The sequence below is a fragment of the Scomber japonicus genome, chromosome 18, assembly GCF_027409825.1.
Source record: "Scomber japonicus isolate fScoJap1 chromosome 18, fScoJap1.pri, whole genome shotgun sequence".
In the NCBI taxonomy this organism is placed as follows: Eukaryota; Metazoa; Chordata; class Actinopteri; order Scombriformes; family Scombridae; genus Scomber; species Scomber japonicus.
This window is the reverse complement of record NC_070595.1, coordinates 4,828,499-4,851,856: the sequence shown is the minus strand read 5'-3', so window position 1 is coordinate 4,851,856 and position 23,358 is coordinate 4,828,499. Positions and strand designations below refer to the sequence as shown.

Below are 23,358 nucleotides of genomic sequence, written 5' to 3'. Positions count from 1 at the left end.
CGTTGCATGGAAGCGTCAGAGCGGAGAAGTCTTTCTAATTCATTTAATGAGTTTGGAGATGCAGGCCTATAGGATTAATGGCAGTAAATGTAAGCAGTTGTATAAAGTGTATAGTATTTAATCCGCAGCAGGTGGACAGACACGTGGAGCTCCTGTACAGATGTTTACTTTACACGAAAAGCATTAAAAAAAAGAAGTGAAAGCGAACAGACAGCTGGGAGAGGTCACGTACTGATTTCCTTTATAATGTGTGTTTATAGCAGTGTGTATATGTGTATAGATCTATATACGGCAGCCTGCTGTTTAAACAACACATCGCGATATTTGTCCAATGTACCAATGTTATATTATTATATTCTTTGTATAATTAGCCAATGGTTGTATCTCAATACAATTCTTACTGTTTAATACCGTCTTTATTATTTTATTACTGCTATATAAATATAAGCCAATGTATCTATACTGGTATATGTATATATAGTCTTATGTGTTAGTATTAGGGTTTATATAATATGGATTTTATTATTAGATGGTATACATTATTATTATTATTATTATTATTATTATTATTATTAGTAGTAGTAGTAGTAGTAGTAGTAGTAGTAGTAGTAGTAGTAGTATATCCATTTTTATAGTCTCTCAGTTTTAAGACAGTGGATCACTAAACATACAGACAAGATGACCTATTTTAATAATATAGTAATATTTAAATGTTATTATTATATGAAATAAAAATTAATTATGACTTAAACGGTATTTTTATTAAATGTTTGCATATAAACGAATAAAAACTAATAAAATGATAATAATAATAATAATAATAAACTACTACTACTACTACTACTAACAATAAAAATAATAATAATGATGATAGCAACAACAACAACAATAATAAAAATAAAAATACTACTACTACAACTAATAGTAATAATAATAACAATAATAATAATAATTTCTAAAAAATAAAATAAAATAATTAAAACATATGCTAATAGCATGCTGTGGCTTTATACATGTTGTATTTATAATGATGTTATTTTTTGGTTGCCTGTATGTTCCGCTCCTGTTATAAAATGTTAAATTATTTAAAATAAAAAAATAAAAAAGCGAGCGTGTGAATTGTTGTGAGGTGAAAAGTGTAAGTGCGTGTCAGTGACGTCCAGCTCCAGCCAGACAAACCTCTTTTATTACCGCAGATGATCGTTGCTTTTATGTTTGAGGGACCTGTTGTGCGCGCGCGTGTGTGTGTGTGTGTATGTATGTAGGTATGTGTGTGTGTGTGTGTGAGTGTGTGTTTGTGTGTAGGTATGTGTGTGTGTGTGTGTGTGTGTGTGTGTGTGTGTGTGTGTGTGTGTGTGTGTGTGTGTGTGTGTGTGCAGGCTGCTAAATTACAGGCTGTAAACAGACTGTAAAAAGCGGTTGTTACCATTATCTTGAAGAGAGTGCAGCCCAGATCCTCAGTTTGGCCCATGTGGAAATATAAACCCCCACCACCATCACCACCATCACCACCACCCCCACCACCACTGACAACACAAAATAGCGCGAGATTCAAAAGAAAAAGAAGAAAATATTACAATCCCGTCTTGTACCCCTGAAGCTCTCCCCTTGTTTCCACAGAAGGTTCAACATCACGTAGAAATGCCTCTGCCCCCCCCCCCTCCCCCTCCTGCTGTGAAGCCCCAACCTGGGCCCCGCATTGCTGCCCTCTAGGCCGGAAAAGGAGCCTGGGATCCGGCTACAGCACACCCTGTCTGTCGGGGCTGCTGTCTGGCTGTGTTTTTTGGTTGTTTTTTTTGGGGAGGGGTGTAAGGGGGTGAGGGGGGGGGGGGGGGGGGGGGGGGGGGGGTTTATGGCCGGCTATAAGGATGCATCTGAGTGAGACAAAGGGAGGTCGGACAGGAGACACCACACACACACACACACACAACCAGGCCTGCAAAAATACCCCCACAGAGCCAAACGGCTACAAAACCATAAAACTCCCAAAGCTGAAAAGAAGAGGAGGAGGAAGAAGAGGAAGGAGGAGGAGGAAGGAGACTCGTCCATCCTTCACACACACACACACACACACACACACACACGAAAGAGAATCACACTGCTGCTTCTTCTTCTAAGCACTTCAGGCCTTCATTCACCAAGTCTACAAACTCACATCTAGAAGCTTCTACGTTAATATTTGCTCTCTTCCCGCCCTTTCTCCTGCTCCTTATCCATCCCATCATAACCTCCCAAATAAATTATCAAGCGAGGGCGAGGGGGATTTGAAACTTTTCTTCTAATATTTCCTCTCTCTCTCTCTCTCTCTCTCTCTCTCTCTCTCTCTCTCTCTCTCTCTCTCTCTCTCTCGGCATGTTTGCTTTACAGCCGTTTAGTTCTTAACCTTCAGAAATTTATACGCTATAAACTTTTATTGCCGTCATATTCTTTTATTGCGCCGCACCACATTCAATTCTCTTTCTGTCTCTTCTTCTTTTTCCTTCTTCCTTTTTCTACCGTGTGCTGTTTTTACGACAATCGGCAGCAGCTTCGGAAGGCTTCGTCCAACCCCGCACGCATCCGCTCCCGCATCCCTCATCACCTCCACAACACCCCCCCCCCCTTTTTTTTTTCTTTTACCCGTGAGCTCGAGACCCCCGGTGCGTGCAGCACATCCTGCTCCTCTCGTGCTGTATGTTTCCGCGTTTGAAAATAGGAAGTCTGCAAAAAAATACTGACGTGAGAAAAGAAGAAGAAGAAGCAGAGGAGGAGGAGGAGGAGAGAGAGAGAAAAGAGAGAGAGAAAGCTGCTGGAGCTTTTTATTGGTCCAAAGGGAGGGATAGTATCACAATTTTTTCCTCCAAGCAAAATAAAATAAAACAAATGAAACAAACCCTGACGGCTTTTCTGACCGGTTGGAGTCCACTTGTGGTTTAGCAGTTACAAGAAGAAATAAGTGCAGGAAGCTTCATCCTTCCTGTGAAGCTCCGCCGGGCGGGCGACGCGCTGCAAGAAATCAAACCTGTCTGAGAAACATAACTACTGTAAATGCAGATGGACGTGAATCATTGGGAAGAAACGGAGCGGTGGTGATGCTTTAGCTGTTGTCAGAGTGATGGGCCAACAGAGGCGAGCTCCATGCCAAAATAATAACACCTGACTGAAAGCTTCACTAGGTAACTCATGTTAGTCAGTGGCTAGTTACTGCTCTTTGCTTTCATTGTGTGTGTTTTTTCCAATTTATTATTATAAATTTGTTTTGCATTGTCTAAGTAACAGAAACTTTATTATTATAATATGGTGTATATATATATTGTTACAGGCATGTCAACATGTGTAAGTATTATGGATTATATAATATGCTTTATATAATATTAGCTGCTATAATAATAATTATTATTATTATTGTTGTTATTATTATCATCATTATTATTATTATTGCTGTTGTAACAATATTTATTGTATTTGTTTATATGCAAACATTTAATGAATATACTGTTTAAGTAATACTTAATTTTAACTGCATATAAATAATAACATTAAATTATTAATAATACCTAATTGTATTGTATTGTAATGTATATATATTGTATTGTATTTTTTTAGTTAGGCATTTTGAACTCACAGCCTATTTTTATATATTTTTATATTTTTATTATTATATTTTTATATTTATTATAATTCAATTTTAATATTGTAGTAAAATGATCTAAATAGTATACATGACATAATGTGTATTATTTAATATATGATTATACATAATTGTTATAAATTATGTTGAGTTGTGTGAAAAAAGTACGTTTTTCACACTTTTCTAGAGCGTGAAGTACTTTTTTTCTCCTTTGCAACAAGAAAAAAAAAGTCCACTTACTAGCTTGTAGTTTGTTTGTTATGTCTCACGCTCTTGTGAGGAAGACCATTGAGTGTGGTTGAAATTCCCCAAACAAAATAAGCAAGTAAGTAGACTTTAATTTGAAATATTTTTTCATCATTATTCTTGTATCGCTATTTATGTCTTGAGCAGATGTAAAACACGCTGGTAAATATTTAATGTATTTTGTCTGTCCACAACAAACTGTGACATACTTTTATTTTTTAATGTCGCATTTCTGCACATAATATTAATAATGTATATATATATATTGTTTCTGCTGTCCAATCAGAGGCAGGTGTAACACACATACACCCTGCTATTATGTCTCTATTTGATGTTATTATTATTATTCTGATTATTTTGGGTGTGCTCGGTCTCAGGCAGCTGTAACATGTGCGGAGCAGCCAGCAGCATTTGGCTCGCCTTCTGACTGTTAATGAGTCCAGAATGGCTGATGTGATCTGATCCATACAGCCGTTTGTATCAACGGGACCATAACTCTCTTTTAGAAAATTTATGAATATGAATGATATTCTCTGCTGCTTGATGAATTATAGAGGCTGCTCTGTGTAAAACAGCTCATTCAGTGCGGTGGACAGGAGAGAGCTGCTCCTGCCTCTGCCTCTGCGCGTGCTCCTCAGACATCCACCCAGAGTCTGTCAGTGCGGTGGGTGGGTTATTATCTGTTTTAATATGAGAGGATAAAGTGAAGACATATTGGATTGGCCGTGTTCGCCTGGGTTGAAATATGAATTTTGCAGCGTTGGCACGTGCTCTACTGCCCATTTAGTTTCTGAAAATATCACTGCAATGATCAGACCTCCACCTATTCTTACTGCTCAGCTAAATCACTGCACAATGAGCAAAATCTAGCTTCCACCCCCCTTTTTTTCTTCTCACGTCACAAAGATATAGGAGGTATGGGAGGTTAAAGGTGCCATAGTTTTCTGTGTGTGATTCCAGCTACAATACCAACTGACTGAAGAGCTGTGAGCAGGAATCTGATTAGAAACAGACTAAATAAAAATGGAATTCCTCCAGATCTAGGATTCAAAAACACACAATAATATCAATAAATAAGCAATATGCATAAATGTAATTCCTGCCTCATTTACTACATAGCATTACTGCTACTTCTCCTTTAGTCATAATAATGAGAGTCCTGCTGCTCCTCATTCTGCTCTCTTCTCCTTTAGGTGCCACTATGATGATGTCGCTCTCTGCTGGTTCTTATGTCTGTCTCTCTAAACTCATCGTTGCATTAATCTGATGTGAATGTGTGTGTGTGTTGTTGTTGTTGTTGTTGTTGTTGTGTGAAGCTGCATCCTCTTTAGATTTACTGTGCCATGTGTCACAGCAAAAGCCTCCACCCTTCACACACACACACACACACACACACACACACACACACACACACATATGTACACACACACACACACACACACACACACACACACAGTTGGGTGAAGCAGCTTGCAGTTGCTGTCCTTTCCTGTGTGGGACAGTGGGGGGCTGGGGGGGGGGGCATGAGGAGAGCAGAGCAGAGCAGAGCAGGGCTTCTGGATTTAATGAAGCTCCGACCCTGCTAGACCTCAGAGAAGTATCACAATCATCCTCCGTCCATTCCACAGATGGTTTATGGGACGGCTTTGTTGGGGCTGCAGCCTAAAAATCTGCTCAAAATCCAGAGGCCTCATTGGTCCGGGGGAAGAACGGTGCAGGATTAGGCAGGAGAGGCTGTGCTGAGACTTTGTTCAACCATCGTACTTTCTCCTCTTTTAACACCAAGGCTGCGTGCTGCATTCACTGTCAACACTGCTTATTTCTACACCAACACAACACTTTATTACAGCAACCCATTTATAAGCTATACATTAAAAAATAAAGCAGTAGAAGTCATACCTGCTAGTTAATACATAGTTTATAAATACACTATAATATAAGCAGATATAAAGGGACATTTTGAAGTGTTATTATATTAGCAGTCATACTGTAGTCATACATATTGATATTTGTCGTCATGCTTTTTTACACATATTTGACTGTACATGTGTGTAAACACTTAATAAATGCCCTATAACATCCTGTGACACTGTATTTATAAGTGTACCCATAGATCATGTATTATTATACTATGTGTCAACATTTATAAATATACTAGATATGGATGGTTGCTAGTCTGGAGTTATAAATAGTGAACTTTTTGCTTAAAAGTGCATTAAATCATGTGTAGAAATGCTTAAAAGGAAATAGTATAAACACTACTGCTACTTTGGTATTACTGATTTTGCCTTGATATCCTTAATCTGACATTTCTGCCTGCTACATAGGAAGCTACAACAGTTTCTACCTTTCCTACAAGCAAGAGCTGGATGTGCAAACCGAGAACATTGAGGTCATGTCCTCATGAGGGGTTTGGGGGGGGGGGGTTATTACATTCTACAATTACAACCAGAATAACTGGTGGATCATTTCCTGAGGTGATAGCGCTCAATGCTCTTATCTTTAAACAAAAAAGTAAAAATAAAGGAAGAGAAAGACGCTTGGGGAAGATGTTTTTAAAGCATTGATTTTTTAAAAAGAGGTAGAATTAAGAGAAATTTGTTAGTTGTTTAAGTTTTTTGATACTGACCTAAATAATTCTTAGGGGGGGGGTTAGACCCGTGACCTCAGTATTTCTGGCTACGGCCCTGTCAGGAACCACAACTATAGCAGCAGCAGTTGCCTCATCAAATAATTTAACTCTACATACAAATTACACTAACTAAACATTCTAATTAGCAGAATAAGCAGCTTTACTTCCAATGACACTACTTTATTTCACTGTTTTTCTATAACTTCTGCTTCTCTTTGCATGTGCGGCAACAACTACACGTAAACTCTTTTACACACACATCTAAAGCATTATTTAGAAGTGAGGATATGGCATCCTGCAGCAGCTCTCATCAGATCAGACTCTGCGTCTATCAAGAGTCATTTGGTGCAGAGACAAACACAGGAACCGCAGCAGCCTTCACGAGCTCCTAATGGACGGATGACGACGCTTCTAATGAATGCGATCATCATCTGTGTGTGTGTGTGTATGTGTGTGTGTGTGTGTGTGGAGGGGGGTGATGGTGCTGGTGATGGTGGTGGTGGTGGTGGTGGTGGGGGGGGGTTATGGGTTTATGACAGTCTTTTGGTGTTGCAGCCAAACAGACGCCCCTCTCCTTTAAGCTTCAGTGTGCAACTGAAGAGACACATATTTTAAACACATGCTGGCTCATCCGCTTCTTTCTCCCCCCTCCACCCACCACCTTCTCCTCCTCCTCTCCTCTCCTCTCCTCCTCTCTGTTTCTTTCTTTCTCTCTTCCCACAGACACCAAATTACTGGAGAAGCATGAAAAAAAGAGAAAAGAAAAGCAGAACAACTCTTTCCACTTTTCCCGTCGTATTTTACAGCAGAGCACAGCAAAATCACAAATTAACACCCCCCCCCCCTCTCTATATTTCTTCTAGATAACGTTACACTTAATTAGAAATGTGCAATGCAATCAAACAGAGCCTGGTTGTACTGTAAAGTCTCTTCTTTAATAGGAATTCAGCATCAGCAGTGCCATCGCACAGAGAAACAAGAGACAACAAACACGGAGGAAAGAAGAGAGTTAAACATACAAAGAAGAAGAAGGGACTGGAACACTTCACATGGAGGAGAGGAACAGAGTGACTGGAGTTTGGCTGATCTTTAATGAATCCTTCATTGTGGCCACATGGATTAAATTTGTCTCATTTAAAAAAAAAAAAAAAAAAGCGGAGGGAAAATTAAAAAAAAGACTTGCGAGACTCCGTCCGTATTTATCAGCAGCAAACTACTCCAGAAACTTTGTTCCTTTAGTTCCTAGTCAAAAGAGTAAATACTGAGACAGGAAGTCATATTTAAAATAAAATAATAAAATAAGAAAGGAGGGGGGCGGGGGGGGGGGGCAATAATTAAAAATAAGAATTATAATTTATATAGAAGCTTCATTTCAATCACACCGTTGAATCACCTCTGTCCCAACACTTAGCGGCTACATCAGCAGAGTCCAACTCATTACTGTTCACCATTAAACAAATCAATACAGGAGGAAAAAAAAGAAAAGAAAAGAAAAAAAACACAAAGGGACACAAAAATCTCATCGGACTGACATGAGAACAGATCATTCAGACAGTCGGCACAACAACATGGAAAAAAACAGAATCTAAAAAACATGACAGACAAGAAGAGAAAAGTCATCTATATTACAGTCAGATCAGATGCATGTCCCGAGAAGACTAAAACAATTCAGCATATTTAAATCATTCCGATAAGAAAGACGAGGTTACTCACTTTATTTACAATAAATTAGAAATATTTCCTATCAAGAAACTTCTATTGAATCTTTTTTATTTTTTTGTGTCATTTTTCAGTAAGCATTCCCCTCTGACAGATTTAACACACAAAGAGCTAAAACGACGAAACCGCGTCTTTTTTTGAAAATTAAAAAAAAGACACGTGACTTGAGGCATGCGCAAACCATGTAAACATTTTTACTCGTAAATAGATTTGATGCTGCGTATCAAGAACTCGTAGCGCTTCTCTCTCTTTAAGACTTCAATCAATGCTTTGCAAAGAAAAAGGCTGCTTGTAAACCCGTTCATGTCTGCGTGTCAATGAGAAACAATAGAAACTATGTATGTGTGGAACATGTAGGTATGTCTAGTGTTGATGTACAAGCAGCTGCAAGCCGCAACGTCCAACCACGCACGCACGCGCGCACACACACACACACACACACACACACACACACACACACACACACACACACACACACGTAAACGTTGTAAAGCCAATGTGTTGTTTACGATCCGTCCATAAAACTGCCATCGGACGCTATTTAACTACGCCGACACTTCAAATAATGCCATAGTAGCACGTCGGCTTCCTTACATGGCCTCTTCATATTTTAACACTTTAGATCAATAAAATTCTGCATAAACTGAAGTCTAACCACATAACACTGAGAGCTATTAAATGTAGGCTATTGCTCGGGAATAAATCTTAAATGTTCTGTTGATCGATATAAACTTGTAATAGATTATTTCTTTGCAGGAAAAAAACAAGAAAAAACCCGTCCAGCGATTTAAAAAACATGTCTGTAAACGTCAGGGTGTTACGTTTATTCTTCAGCTCCAGGTTTGTTTGGAAACCGCCATTATTAGAAGCACGCCGTCTATGTTTCCTACCAGGAGAAAGAAACCCGCCTTGCATAGCAGATAATACACAAGATACTGTATGTATAAAAATAGAGCTGTTTCTTTCTTATAATGCAAAACACAAGAACGACGTTGAATTAAAAAAGGTTGGAAGATGGTGACTGAGAGATTATTGTTTAACGCTGTACAACCTAAAAGAAATAGCAGCCATGAAAGATTTCTATCGTCCTCACTAACTAAACACCTCCAGAAACATCTAGAAGTGTGTAACGGTGTTTGTGAATGTAGGGCGCGAAATCAGGGTTGGAAATTTGAGAAGAAGCAACCAGAGAAGCAAAAACAGGTCAAATGTTCATGTGGATAAAACATGGATTAGTTCAACTGAAGTAGATTTGATTTAAAAAATAATACTAAGGATGATAATAATAATAATAATAATAATAATAATAATAATAATAATAATAATAATGTAGCTGCTAACCTAAAAGAAATAGCAGCCATGAAAGATTCATATCGTCTTAACTAAGTGAGAACTTCCAGAAACTTCTATGAGTGTTTAATGTTTGTGAGTGTATGGAGCGACAAAAGGGTCAAAATAAAATTTGAGCCGAAGCAACGAGAAAAGCATGTGGATAAAACTTGGATTGAACTGAAACTGATATGTTATGCTTCAACTCCTATATTTCAAAGATTGGATGTATTTAAAAATTAAAAAAAAAAAAGAAAAACAACAATAAAATAAACACACATCTGGTGCTTTCTACTGTGTGATGCTGTGCTTCTTCTCAAACAGACCCCAGCCTCATGTGACGCAGAAGGTGTGTGTGTGTGTGGGGGTGTGGGGGGGGGGGGGGGGGGGGGGGGGTTATCGATAGCCGATACAAGCCGCCAGATGAGCCGCCGCTGCAGTGCATAAAGCATCTGGAGAAAAAAAAAACTGGAGAGGCGGGGGATCCAGAATATTGACATCAGCCTAATCGGATCCCCGGTTGCTGAGTCGGGGTAACACGCCTCACCCTCCTACCTCTCTCTCCCTCTCTCTCATCGGTATCTGCTCATTACTTTAACCAGACAACCGGGAAACAAACGGGTGGCCTGGAGTTTGTATCAACGCTGAACATCAGGAGCTTTCTAATCAAATTCTGCAGGCAACGAGAGAAACAAAAAAAATGAGGAGAAGAAGAAAAAGAAAGATGGACACTACTGTGTGTGTCTGCTTGCACCCCCCCCCCCCCCTCTTCTGCTCCTCGTGCTTATTAATGGCCACGTGAAACCCCGGTTTCAGCACCTCTGCGCGCCTCCGGTGTCAGCGACGTAACAATAAATAACTAATAAAAGGAAGTGTATTGCTTGAGGAAAAAAAGAAATACCTCTCTCACTCTATTTTTTTCTCTCTCTCTTTCTGCCCCTCCCTCCCTCCATCCAGTTGTAGCATCACTTAGCGGTTTGCTGCTGCTTTTCTTCCCCTTTCATTATGTTACTTAATATCAAAGTCTAATTAATATCCTAATGTGAAAAATATGAAGACGCAGGCCGAACAACAGCTGTCAGTTCATCAGACAAACAGTCCAATCCGAGAGGAAGTCCGGGAGGAATAGTTATTGGTCTGTCAGTTTTTTAAACCATCGTCTTCAATGACTACAGACTCAAATGAATCCAAAGTTCCAGCCTCCTTCCTTCCATTATTGAACATCAGACTTCAGAGTGAAGGTGGCGGCGTCCTCAGCGCCTCTTAGCGATCGATAAAGCCATTGATCAGTTGTATAGATCGGCGTGATTGGAAGGAAGCTCACGTAGTAGTGCTTGAAGGTTAAAACAAATTGAAAACAGCAGATGTGTGTGCGTGTGTGTATGTGTGTGTGTATGCAGTTCATATAAAGGCAATGTGTGTTGTCGACATAAGAAATAGGGGGACTCGTAGTTGGATACATGGTGTGAGCGAGCGTGCGTGCATGTGCATCTTCTGAATATATGAGTGTGTGTGTGCATGTGTGTGTGCTTGCGCACGCAAGCGCAAGTCCCGCTAGTCCTTGGGTTGGTCCTTGCTCTGTTTCTTCATTTTCATCCTCCGGTTCTGGAACCAGATCTTCACCTGTCGCTCGGTCAGATTTAGCGCGCGCGCCACCTCATGCCGCCGGTCCCGCGTGAGGTACATGTTGAACAGGAACTCCTTCTCCAGCTCCAGCGTCTGGTATTTGGTGTATGGACACCGCTTCTTCCGGGATGAGCGCGCATGCAGCCAGTTGGCCGAGGGGTCAGCTGGAGGAAGGGAGAGAGAGAGAGAGAGAGAGAGAAAGAGAGAAGAAAAAAAGCAAAGGAGGACAATTAGATAACTCACATATTATTTCCAACTCTCTGTTCTAGAACATAAAAATAAAAAAACACACCTACATCTAATTGACTAAGTCTCCCTGTGCGTAAAAGTGGCACAAACCTTGTGCGTAAAAGCTTTGCTGGAAAAAACACCTGACTCTGCAATTGACACTTAAGTGCGTAAACTGGGTTTATGGTGTCAACAGGGGCGCATTTTTGACACAAGTGGATCCGTGGCCGTTTTATTATTTACACCACGTGGAAGACAGACAGCCTGCTGCGTCCAACTTGCAGCTTTGAAGAGGGACAAGAACGGATCTCCTCCACGCGCAGATGAAACACTTTGAATAATATGAAACAAAATAGATAAAACACACTATGATGAGAATATTCACTTTTAATATTGAACTCATTATAGGAGCTTAAAACTTGATTCTATGCATAATAAACGGAACCAGATTTAAGAATAAATTGAATTCCCAATTTAAGCAACCGTCCAATAAGAAAAGCCATAACTCAACTTAAAGCCTCCAGTAGCTGACGGCCAGACTTAATTACACACTGTATATTCATCTACAGTAATTGAAGGAGATATCTGACTTGTTTCTGGAGCTTTCTGCTTGAATGTGACCTTCATCGGATAAACAGAGGATGCTCTAATCGTGAAGGTAACGTTAGCAACCGACTCGTGATAACAGAATTGAAACAGGGTCAGTCAGAGCTTTGGTTCTGTGTGTGTGTGTGTGTGTGTGTGTGTGTGTGTGTGTGTGTGTGTGTGTGTGTGTGTGTGTGTGTGTGTGTGTGTGTGCGTGCGTGTGTGTGTGGTTAAATCAGATTGTGACCAAAAACGGGAGCAGAAAATTCTCTCTTAGTGATGACAGCAAGCAAATAGAAACAAATACGAGAAGATGTTCCACAGGCCTAATACTGACTTTTTTCTGTCTCTCTGTCTTTCTCTCTCTCCCTCCCTTCTTTTTTTTTGCGTGAGGATCACATTGCAGCAATGCACGCTGTCACTGCGTCAGTTCTGATTGCTCCAAAATTAATAAGCGGCGGGAAATTTATGGCCCTGGTGGGATTAGAGGAGAGAAAAAAACACTTCTTGTGTTGTGCGCACCCTTCGCCTTTCATTAAGCTTACACACATTCAATTTCTTACTTCACACATTTGACACATTAGATTGTACTGGACTCAGTTGGACGCGTTGCAATGAGCAGCATTACACATTTCCTCTTAAATAAACACACGAGTGAAGTAATCAAGAGTCAGATTCTCTTTATAGCAGCACTTTTTTTTGCAAAGCAGTCAGAGTCTTTAAGAGACTTGTGATAAAATATAGGATTTTTGTTGACATTCAGCAGTTTCAACACGCTTGAGAAAAAAGAAAAATACAATTGAAACTTCTTCTTTCATTGTGGGAATTATAATAATCAATAACAAACTAGATCTGTCAGTTGGACGTTCTTAATTTTCAACCAAATTATGAATCATTGTCTCCATGTTTTTGTCATGTCTCTTATTTTCCTTTTCTTTCATATTGCTCTTGTTTGCCAGGCCACCCTGACTTCTCCCCCCTCTCCCCCCTCCCCTCTACAAACCCCACCACCCCAACGCTCCACCCCACTTTATGGCTTTCAGACCGATGTAATTAGCAGAGACTTCTTGTTTGGGATGCATGGGTCTGGTTTAGAGCTGAGAGGTATCTGCTTTTTTCTCCTCTGAGAAGCACTGAGAAGTCTCTCACGGCACCAAGGCTCTTTAAAGGACAACTCCACCATTAAAACCAGAAAAAAAGCGCGTTTTCCTCATTTTGAATCTTTCTATTCCCTTAACATTGTTTTTAGTCAAGCTTAAAATTGCAAGGTATCTAGAGTCTCAATCTATAGAGGGAAACAAATCACAAACACCAGAAGATAAACATTGAAACAACTGTAAAAACACATTCTGTGAGAGGCGAGAGCTGGTTCTGGTTCATTTCCAGTTCTGCTCCTCTAAATAAAACCTGTAACCAAGAGCAATCATTCCCTGTGGTTAAGTAAAGCTCTGCCTCCTGTCAATCACAAGCCAGTCAAGCCAACAAACAGACTCTTTCACAGACTTCTCTACAGTCTGTGAAATGGAAAAGGAAATATAATGTACATAGATAAAGCTTTGATTTGCTGCCTTCCTATTGGAAGTAGCTGTGAGAATGCATTTATTTTGTAGTTGTTAACATAACCAGCTAAGACAAATGAAAAATGTCTTTATAAAACCTATAAAAGACTGTCTACGATGATGAAAAGCAGTGGGGAGCGACGTGTAAACTAGAAACAAAGGGCCTTATAGTGTTATTGCCTTTAAAGATGCTGTTTCTTCACTGCATTTTTATCTGTGACACCATCTCAGTCAGCAGTGCCGTTCCAATCCAAATGTGACTCCAAAAGGGGATTCCACTCTGGATTTATAGTGTAAAAAAAATGTTGGTTTATGTAGTCATTGGCTGTTTTTGTTAAAGCCTTCCTAAGGCAGTGGAAGTCAGACTGAAAGAAACACAGTGCACATGCAGTCTAACCATCAGGGTGAATTTTGGAATATAAGCTCCATCTAAATCAGTTAGGGCAACCCTAGAGCCAAAAAGCTTCTCTTGTTTCAGTCTAATCGCGAAAAAAACGAGATTTATTGTCGCATGCACAGCCAGGAGCAGATCAGGTCTGCGGGGCAAGGGGTTATAAAGGAGATTTTATGTTCAAATATGAAACGCAACCACAGTCTTCTGGCCTTAAATGGCATAAGGGATGATCTTATCACTCACATGTCATGGGCTTCAGCGCCTTTTGACGCCAAGCAGGGAGAATTAGAATATGTGTTTCCCTCCCCGAGGACCCAGCCTTTTTTTCCAAACGCAAAGTTGCCAGTTTGGGTGGAGGCACTGTCTGTCTTCAATTTCACTGGTAATATTTTACTGCCGTGACAATCATAGTTGCTATCGTGCCAAGCCAATTCACAAAAATGCAGATGACATCCATGGCAATTAATTCCCCCCCCCCCCCCCCCCCCCCCCCTCCAGTAGTAAACAAAGAAGTGTTTTTGTGTGGCAATATGAGCAGCAAACTGTGTTGGAGTAGATTATTCTCTAAATTGTAATGGTTTAAATACATATGCAAAGCTTGTATTCTTTATGGAAGGCCATTACTGCCAAAAAATAAAAAAGTTTGGAATGTTAAAACAAAAAAATAAATAAAATAATTCAACACATTTGTTTTCCCTTAAGACACATTTCACGATTTCAAGTCACATTAAGAGATAGTAAGTCATAATGTTAAAATAGTAAGAAAAAAAAGGAAGAGTATGATGTGGTTCGTCTTGGTTTCATGTGGTATGTCATAATTGGGACTTGCCATGACTATTTTTAATTTTGTCTTTCCAACCATTTCATCCACTATTTTTTCTTCCATAATTCTTTAAAGCCTAGACACAATACAAGCAAAATTGGTCCTAAAAGCAGAAACAGACCCCAAAACTGAACAGTTCCTCATTAATGAATCAGCTTCGGTCATTGCCTGCGTCTGTCTATCATCTGTCTTCGACTTTCGGGACAAAAATGAACACAGAATGAAAATGTGAGCGTGTCATGTCATGTCTGAAAGAACATCAGATTCATCAGCAAAATCTAATCAACTGACACAACTAGAGATTAAGGAGACATTTGTTCCCAAAGAGAGACAAGAAGTTCCATCTGAAATATCGGGGGGAAACTAATTAAGGACATGATCATGATTTGTATGAAAAGATAAACATTTCCTGTTTAAAATGTACAAAACATCCAGACTGTGCGGGTTCAATTAGGGTTTCTAAATGTGAGCAACCCCATGATGTGACTTTGTTTTTTTTTTGTACTTTTGTAATGTTTGAACAAAAGTAGATCCATGTCTTTTTATCAGGTATTTTTACAGTCAAGGCATCTGAATCCTTCGAGAAGCATTTCTTGTCAGTTTGGTGGTATAATCTCAAAATATTAGTTACAGAAGCGAGACTGCAAGGCCAACATGGCTTCCAATTATATACACTACATCACCCAACCTCTGTACCTGTGTGGCTCTTCGGAAAATAGTCCCCTCTCTAATCCCTGCCAGCTGAGTTAGTTAGCAGCCATCATCAGTAAATACGTCCTTAATACCCTCTGGAATCAATTTCCTCCCGCATGGCCAGCATGTAGGAGGATCGATTTCATCTCAGAGCAAAATAATGCCTGGTAAAGAGGTGAGGAGAGGATGTGAGGGTGGGGGCGGGAGGGGAGGGGGGGGGGGGGTGTACGGTGCTTTTGTCACACGGTAAAGTGGGTGCTTTGCATTCCCCGGGTGTATAATCACCTCCAAAACCATCCATTACCCTCAGAGCTGTGCCGCGACCGTGGCTGTCACCCAGGATGACGGACCGGTTGAAGGGGTTGGGGGTAGGGGGGGCACAAGGGGCGGCGGTGGAGGAGGAGGAGGGCTGTGAGTTGTGGTGGACGGCGTAGATAGGTCCGTCTTTTTCTCTAAGGGGTGGGAAAACAGCGCAGACAGCAAGGAACAGAGAACATAGTCTTAACTCGAAGTTCTCTCTCTATGGACTAAATCCATGTAGCTCCAGAAGCAATGTCTGGTATGTATGTGACATGGACAGGCACATACATATAAAGACTGATATTCCCCCTAAATCTGTCAGCTGTAGCCTTTGGCCCTGCAACATGATGTGTTCGATTGTTGGCAAATGTGTGCCTTTGCCTATGTCTGTCCGAAGTGATGAATGCTGCTTGCATGGAAACAGTGACCGAATCGGCTACACGACTAATATCACATCCCATCTCTTTCTCTCTTTCTACGTCCCTTTGCAATTTCACCCTAATAGTTCCAGAAATTGACCCCTCATATATCCCAAAGGCACGTTATTACATTTCCCGAAGTCGTATTATATCTCCCCGGACACCCCCAACCCTTACACCCCATCTCACCCAGCCACCAACAGCAACACGCCAATTAATGGGGTTGTTCACCCGGCGTTATAACTTAATAAACTTCGGGGGTAATAACTTTCTCTGGCTCTGCCTGGCAGCAGGAGCGGTAGCAGCAGCAGCAGCAGCAGCACAAAGGCTGAAGTGTAATCTTGTAGTTTATTCTGGATGGTCGCCCAGCCCCAGTAACACAAAGAGAATCTGTAGCTGGATGGTGGATTTAACTGGATGTGATGTTTTTGAAAGGTAGGCTTCCACTGATGTTATTCACAGAGCAGCTATTTTGAATACCTGGGGAGGGAAAATCCAGCCCCAGATATATCCTGCTGTTACATGCCAAGATACCGTATATCATAGCAGACGACCGAAAAAGTACGTCAGACTGAATTGTGAGACTCCAAGTGAACAGTTCACTTTATTTGACCCATTATCTCTTGTTTGCCACATCCTGCCAATATAACCCAAGCTAGTGATGTCACAATTTCATCTTCACAATGCACTCATTTCATCGAATTTCCAAGTTTCGAAGCGGAAAGCCTTCGATTTTTTAGTGTTGAGGGTAAAAATTGCATTAGAGGTACCAAATTGTTTGCTTTCAGATCTCCTAAAATGCCAACTAACCATCCAAAATTGATTTTATTATCAAACAGTGGCAAGGAACTTCCAAGAACTGTGCCATGCTGTAATGTTTAGCACACTAACAGCTCATAAAGTCAAAGCAGGAATTTGGCCGTCATAAAAAGGCATTGTCCGAACTATCGTGCGAAAACGTCTAATGGGGGCGAAATATGACATTGAGACAACATAAAGCCCAGTGTGCCAGCATATTATGACCCTTGTGGGTGGCAGGCTTGTCCATGGCGACCAAGGCAACAAAGATACAGCTTATGTTTTAAGAACATCTGAGCCCTTCCTGTCCCAAGAAAAACGACACCATAGCTCACAAATCCAGTCGCCGAAAACGGCCGATAACTACGTTTGATTGATAGACACCAACTAGCAACCACAGTAATTATGATATTATAAGGTGACTTATGAAGAGAAAGCAGGTTCAGTGGATGGCTAGATAGTTAGTTAGATGGCAAAAAAGTGCCAAGAGTTGCAGACGTCGCTATTTCCTTCCCTTATGGAAAGCAGCACATTACAATCCTGTTTTGTAAAGCGGCATGTAGCACTGTAATGGGTCTTTTTGCAGTACAGGTACAAAAAACATATGTTGACCATTTAAATCACTTGTTAAAAGTTAATATTCACTACCCCATGTCAATAACTAGTGTTGTTTTCTGGCCCTGAAGCTTTATTTACATTGTCATGCATTGAAATTGTAAATCTTTGCCACATGTCTGACACCACAGTAAAAAAAGGAAGAGCTGTAATTTGTAGCCTGCGATACATTTAACTCCAAATGATTAAGATGTAGACATGAGAAAGCACTTTTTCTGACTTTAAAATTGAGAAAGACCAAGACCTAAACCTTACTGAAACCTCAACCAAGTCAAATTTCTGACAGTATTTTTGGAGGCGTGCCTTTTCCTTCTCTTGCTGAGAGTTAGATAACACTTCCAAAAAAAGTAATTTTTGTGGTGAGATGTTTTGAAACAAACCAGATGTACTGTGTGTTAATTAGTGAGCTTTTGGGGTGCTTTTTGGTGGATTTTTGTTACCTTTGGACAGAACCGGTCTAACTGTTCCCATCAAGAGGAGGTTATACAATCGTGCAAGAAAAATATTGGACAAAAGACCAATAAGATCACACTATTGTCACATCATGGGAGACCTAACAACTACATTGAATTTCCAAATGCCAGTCTTAAAGAAAAGAGTTGACATAGCCAGGTTGGTTCAGGCTTTCTGATGCATGGTACAACTGTTACAGGCCTTTGGATTGTCCAGTAGGAACATCACAGTAGGGGACTGTAAAGTATCATACCAGATTTGGCCAGATGTCAATTTCTATAAAGGGACCTAACATATGGTAAGGTGCTGCCTACTGGACTCAAGACACACCAAAATTGTCTATATTTTGAAATTACACTTAAGGATTTATTTTAAAGCCAATTAATCATGTAGTCATGTGTAGGCATGTGGGCATTTCTATATATCTATGTATGTGTCTATATGTGTATGTGTCGTACTGCTGTTCCTATAAGGTCAACAAAATCTACTACATAGCTGAACTATGTTATCTGTCAACATGTTTTATGCCTGCTATTTTAAAGACCATTCTAGGGACGGGCATTGGAAATTAGCAGTAGCTATAAATGCTCTGATGCATTGCATTGGATAATTGCTGTGCCATTCTCCATGCATACTCATATCTGTCCCTCACAAATAAATAAACATTAAGTAATTGAGCTAAGCTGGTGAAAGCTATACATACACACACACACACACACACACACACACACACACACACACACACACACGAGAGCGCTATCAATCGTCTCATCTAACTCTAAATAAGAAAACTAATAAGCATAATTCACTAAAATGTCAAACTATTCCTTTAACCAGAACAAAAGAGCCACACACAGCTGTTGAATGATAATTCTAGATAGATTGCTACACTTTTGTAGATATGTGATGAAAAATATGTCAGTTTTAATATCAACAGAGCAATATGTCTAGACAAAAAATACCATTCCGCTATTAAAATAGAAAGTAAGCACCTGTTAGCTACAATGGTTTATTATGAATCACAATATGTTGATAAGTCCAAACTATACTCATGTACACAGGAAAGAACTTTTATCTGCGTATACTAGCGAGGGTTCGCACTTATCAACTCATCGTAATCGACATGTATTTAGTTCATCTACAGATCTAAGTTGTGTCTATACTTGTGTTTAGCCTTCATAGAGAAATATGAAGAGTTTTGCACTAACAGTGTTCAAAATGGCTGCCATGTGAACAATAGAATCAGCTCTCACTTGCTTGTTGGTGCAGCTCCCACTACCTGCCACACTGACCCACTGCAGTAGACACACACACACACACACACACACACACACACACACATACACATACACAAAACCACAGGAGAAACTGCTGATGCTCTGAAACAGCCCAGAAAGAAACTTTTTTTTCCCCCCACTCTTTCATTATTGAGGCGATTCTTATTTTTGCCCGTTTGAACACTGAATCCATTACAGACTGGCCTTCACCACCACTGAGCCAGACTGGGACACACAGCATTACTGGTGGAAAGTCTAATAATTCAGACTGGAGGCTGCTGGGCTCCATCCAGCCCTTAACCAGCCCTCTGCTCTGATGGATAGCATGCTCAGATGCTGTAATAAGGTGCCTGAGTGTGCATCCAAGCATGTGTCTGTATGTGTGTGTGTGTGTGTGTGTGTGTGTGTGTGTGTGTGTGTGAAAGTGCCAGTCCAATAATAAAGTGTGTGTATGTGAGAATGTGAGGTATTTTTTGTAATTTGTATTTCTTCTTCTGAAAAGGCCAACGTGAAGGAGGGGTGGGGGGTGGGTCCCTCCACCTCTCCCTCTGTCTCACGCACGCGCACGCGCACGTAGACCGATCTCAACTGTCACGCGCTCCAGACGGATGGCTCAGTCTCTTGTGGCAGAAGTGAGATTTATCCGGCGGGATTAAGAGGAAGGAAGGGAAGGGAAAAAAAGAAAGAGAGAGAGAGAGAGAGAGAGAGAGAGAGAGAGAGTTCATATCCAGCTTCGGTGAAAGAAAAATGTATGAAAAATAAAACAGAATGAATCTGTTTCCAGGGAGCGTTTCTCTGTCCCACCCCAAAATAAGTCAAAAAGGGAAAGAGTGTCAGACTGCTGAATGTGAGCCAAGCCCGCCAACAAATGATGGATTAAATGTTGTTGTTAGTGCGAGTGATGATACAAAAACAGAACAAACCCGTGTTGTACTGGCCAAATACATGGCTTTATATCAAGATGATTGCGATTTCATGACAGGTAAGATATTATTATTATTACAGAGAGCAGATGAATAAAACAGCGACTCATATGCGACGGTATGTCCGACAGACTGCAGCCTGTAATAACATGAGTACAGTTATGCCCGCTGTGAAAATTAATCATCTAATTGATTTTTTAAAATTATTCCTTTAAGAATCAGCTAGATGCGTTTAATAAGCGATAACTGTGACGTTACAGCGCGCTTTTTTCTTTATTTTCTTTATATAGAAAATTAGAAGTTGAAAATAATATTAAGACACGCTTAAATTCCCTTAGCTTTAAAAATGATAGTGTCCCAGATATAAACTGATATACATATAATAGTTGAAGTTGAATAATGTTTTCCACACATTGAAACACCATCAGAACCCGCTGCATGATTTTACATCATTTGTAGATTTTTACGCGCTCGCGTGTGTGTGTGTGTGTGTTTTTTTCTTTTACAGTCCGGGGTGCTCTTCCTTCCGTCACCCTCACATGTGAACGACGTTGAGTCCCGTACAGCACAGTCAGTCTATGCTGCAGGCTGAGTTATGAGGCCTCTGCTCTATTGAGAACTAATCTAGCCTGCTCTGCGGCTCCGAGCCGCCGGGCTCCCAAAAATGATGAACGACCTCGCTCCTTTTTATGATTTTTATGATTTTTCTAGAAGAAGACATGCCTATAGAGGATATGTTCAGCTGATGAGCAGGGGAGATAGTTGAATAGGGGAGTGGAAACAATACGCTGCTTTATCCTTCTTATTATGAAGAGTGAGGATATCTGAAGAGAAATAAAACAATAGAGCGTCACTCCTCACCTCCACTAATACGCACATGTCTCTATGGGGAAATAGTGGAAAGTTGTTGGCTGCAGAATTCATGTAAAAGCAAAGCAGAAAACACTGACTTTCCTCCCAGAAGCGCCACTACACAACACAGGGTCACCTTATTATATGACTGCTTACTTCCCTCTCTATAACGCATCCAGTAAAGCTCTGTAGACCAGTACTGACTGCTGATTAGATCACTTTAACTCTGCACAGTGCTGTAGAATCAGAAGGCCTACACGTCTAAACACACTGTATCCTCTGTAAAATTTATACAAACTCCAGCTGTGAACTGGACTGTGAAATCAGTCTGGCTTGTTACATGCTGACTGACATGAGGAGCGTTAAAGCGCAGTGGAGCTCAGACATAAGAATATGTGTGAATGTAAAGGGTGTGAGGGGATAAAGGGAAAGATAAAGAGAGAGAGAAAGAGAGACCCTCAGACCTATAATAAACCTGCACTAAAAAAGACTAATCTGAATCACCGACCACTTGGTCCTTTCCAAACAAGACAGAAGTGCGCATGCCCTGGAAATCACTTAGAAATCTGAAGAGGTTACCCAAACTCTGAAACGCTCTCTAAATACTGCCACACTTATATATTTATATTTTAAAAAAAGCTGCAGATTAGAAAAAGTGAAAAATCTGACTACAATCTTCCTCAATTGTTCCTCCTGAGTTACTCTAGGTAACTTTAAAAGGTTTCAGAAGTCACTGTAATATACTCATAGTGGTCTTTATTCATGTGTATTACTGTACAAATGTATTTACCATCCTGATAAATTCCACTTCCCCTGCTCACTACATATAACTGTCATAATGTGGATACAAGAACAACATCACCTAAATACAAAGAAAGCTAATACAATAGTTCTTTGTGATGGTTTCATGTCTACATGACTGTGACAGGTGCTGATATTCTGTTCATTTTATAAGACTGTTTAGTGTTATTGTAACGGGTTAAATGATATTCTAAGTTGCTCGTGCTATTCCGCCCACCCAACGCTATATCTGAAGTTTGGTGCCACATTAAAAAAAACTGAGGGAAAACTTTCTAAGCAGCGGACAGTTTACGGTAAAGTCTGTTATTTCTGTCTTTTTTTTCTATGGTCCGTTCGTGCAGGAGCTGCATGTATGATACGGGTGAATATCACAGTAAACTTAGAGAGCAGGAGGTGGGGGGCACTTTGGCTCCCCGGCTCTTTGTTCTTGTTTTATGGCGGCATTAAAAGCATTTACAATCTCTCTCTCTATCCGCTCTCTCTCTCCCTCTCCCGCGCGCTATTTCCTGCTTTAATAACTTACTTTGATCCAGGCCGTCTTTGTCTTCACTCCCTTCACAAATGTCCTTACTTTCTTCGAACCCTGCGCCCGGGATGGCGGCTGGATGGAGGCTTAACTCGCGCGTTGCCGTGGACGTCGGCTCCAAGATATACGTGGTGGTCTCGTGTTGAAGCTGTCCGCCGATTTTGGGTGGGATCTCCCCTCCGAGATGGCCGAGCTGAGGCTCCAGCTTGACCTGTCCCGTCTGGCCCTGCCCCGGTACAGACTCGGAGCCGCGCGGCGCGCAGTCGAGCCATGAGCGTAGGTATCGTGTGTCCGCTGCGGGCACGTGCTGGGTTGGGATGTACGGGTGGTAGACAGTAGGGAGACCACTGGCACCGTGGTGAGGACTGAAGGGACTCCAGGAAGAAGAAAAGACCGGAGGTTTGGGCTGGAAGCTGCAGGATGGGTACGACTCAGGATGGGGATGCTCCGCGTGCGCCGCGCCGCCAGGCTGCCTTCCACTGGCGGCAGCGGCGGAGCTCGAGCTGGAATACTGGACGCTGGGGAAGCGAGCCGGGCCTGAGAGTTCATCGCTGTCGTGACTTATGATGGAGTCCACGTAATAGTTGCTCAAAGTCCCAGAAATGGACATTCTCGGACATTATCTGCGAAACGCCGCGAGTTCACTAAACGGAGAAGAAGAAGAGAGACATTACGAGATTTTTCTCTCTTTCCCTCTCTCTCTCTTTCTCTCTTCTGTCCTTTGCTAGTTGGCCCCCTCCCTTCCTCTCTCTCTCTCTCTCTCTCTCTCTCTCTCTCTCTCTCTCTCTCTCTCTCTCTCTGCACTAGCCCCCTTGCTTCCAAACAACTAGCTCACTATAGCGAAACAAAGTGTGACAGCCTCGCACTGTGCGCGGGGGTTTGTAGAGTATGTGCGAGAGGCGCAAACTGATTGGCCGGACTTTTTCTTCCAGCCTGATAAAGCGTAATGG

The 23,358-nt window shown here is 41.0% G+C and overlaps 2 protein-coding genes across 2 annotated transcripts in view; both read right to left on the bottom strand.

Moving 5' to 3' along the window:
* Positions 1–1,632, bottom strand: part of hoxb8a (homeobox B8a) — a 2,737-nt gene extending 1,105 nt beyond the window's left edge. Inside the window, 1 exon segment of the mRNA XM_053338212.1 lies at positions 1,593–1,632. Coding sequence (XP_053194187.1) covers positions 1,593–1,632 — 40 coding nt within the window.
* A 9,458-nt stretch (positions 1,633–11,090) lies between these two features.
* hoxb9a (homeobox B9a) lies at positions 11,091–23,018 on the bottom strand. Its single transcript, XM_053337845.1, has 2 exons — positions 22,406–23,018; positions 11,091–11,326 (listed from the first exon to the last, which is right to left on the bottom strand). The coding sequence occupies exons 1-2, from the start codon at positions 23,016–23,018 to the stop codon at positions 11,091–11,093; spliced, it is 849 nt and encodes a 282-aa protein (XP_053193820.1).
* Between the last annotated feature and the right edge of the window lie 340 nt (positions 23,019–23,358).

What these genes read in the sequence shown, in the direction of transcription:
- hoxb9a (XM_053337845.1), bottom strand. Translation starts at nt 23,018, where the DNA reads ATGTCCATTTCTGGGACTTTGAGCAACTATTACGTGGACTCCATCATA. An exon ending in CAAAGACGGCCTGGATCAAA is followed by an intron (nt 11,327 to 22,405) that starts GTAAGTTATTAA and finishes CCCTTCCTCCAG; the next exon opens with CTGACCCCTCGGCCAACTGG.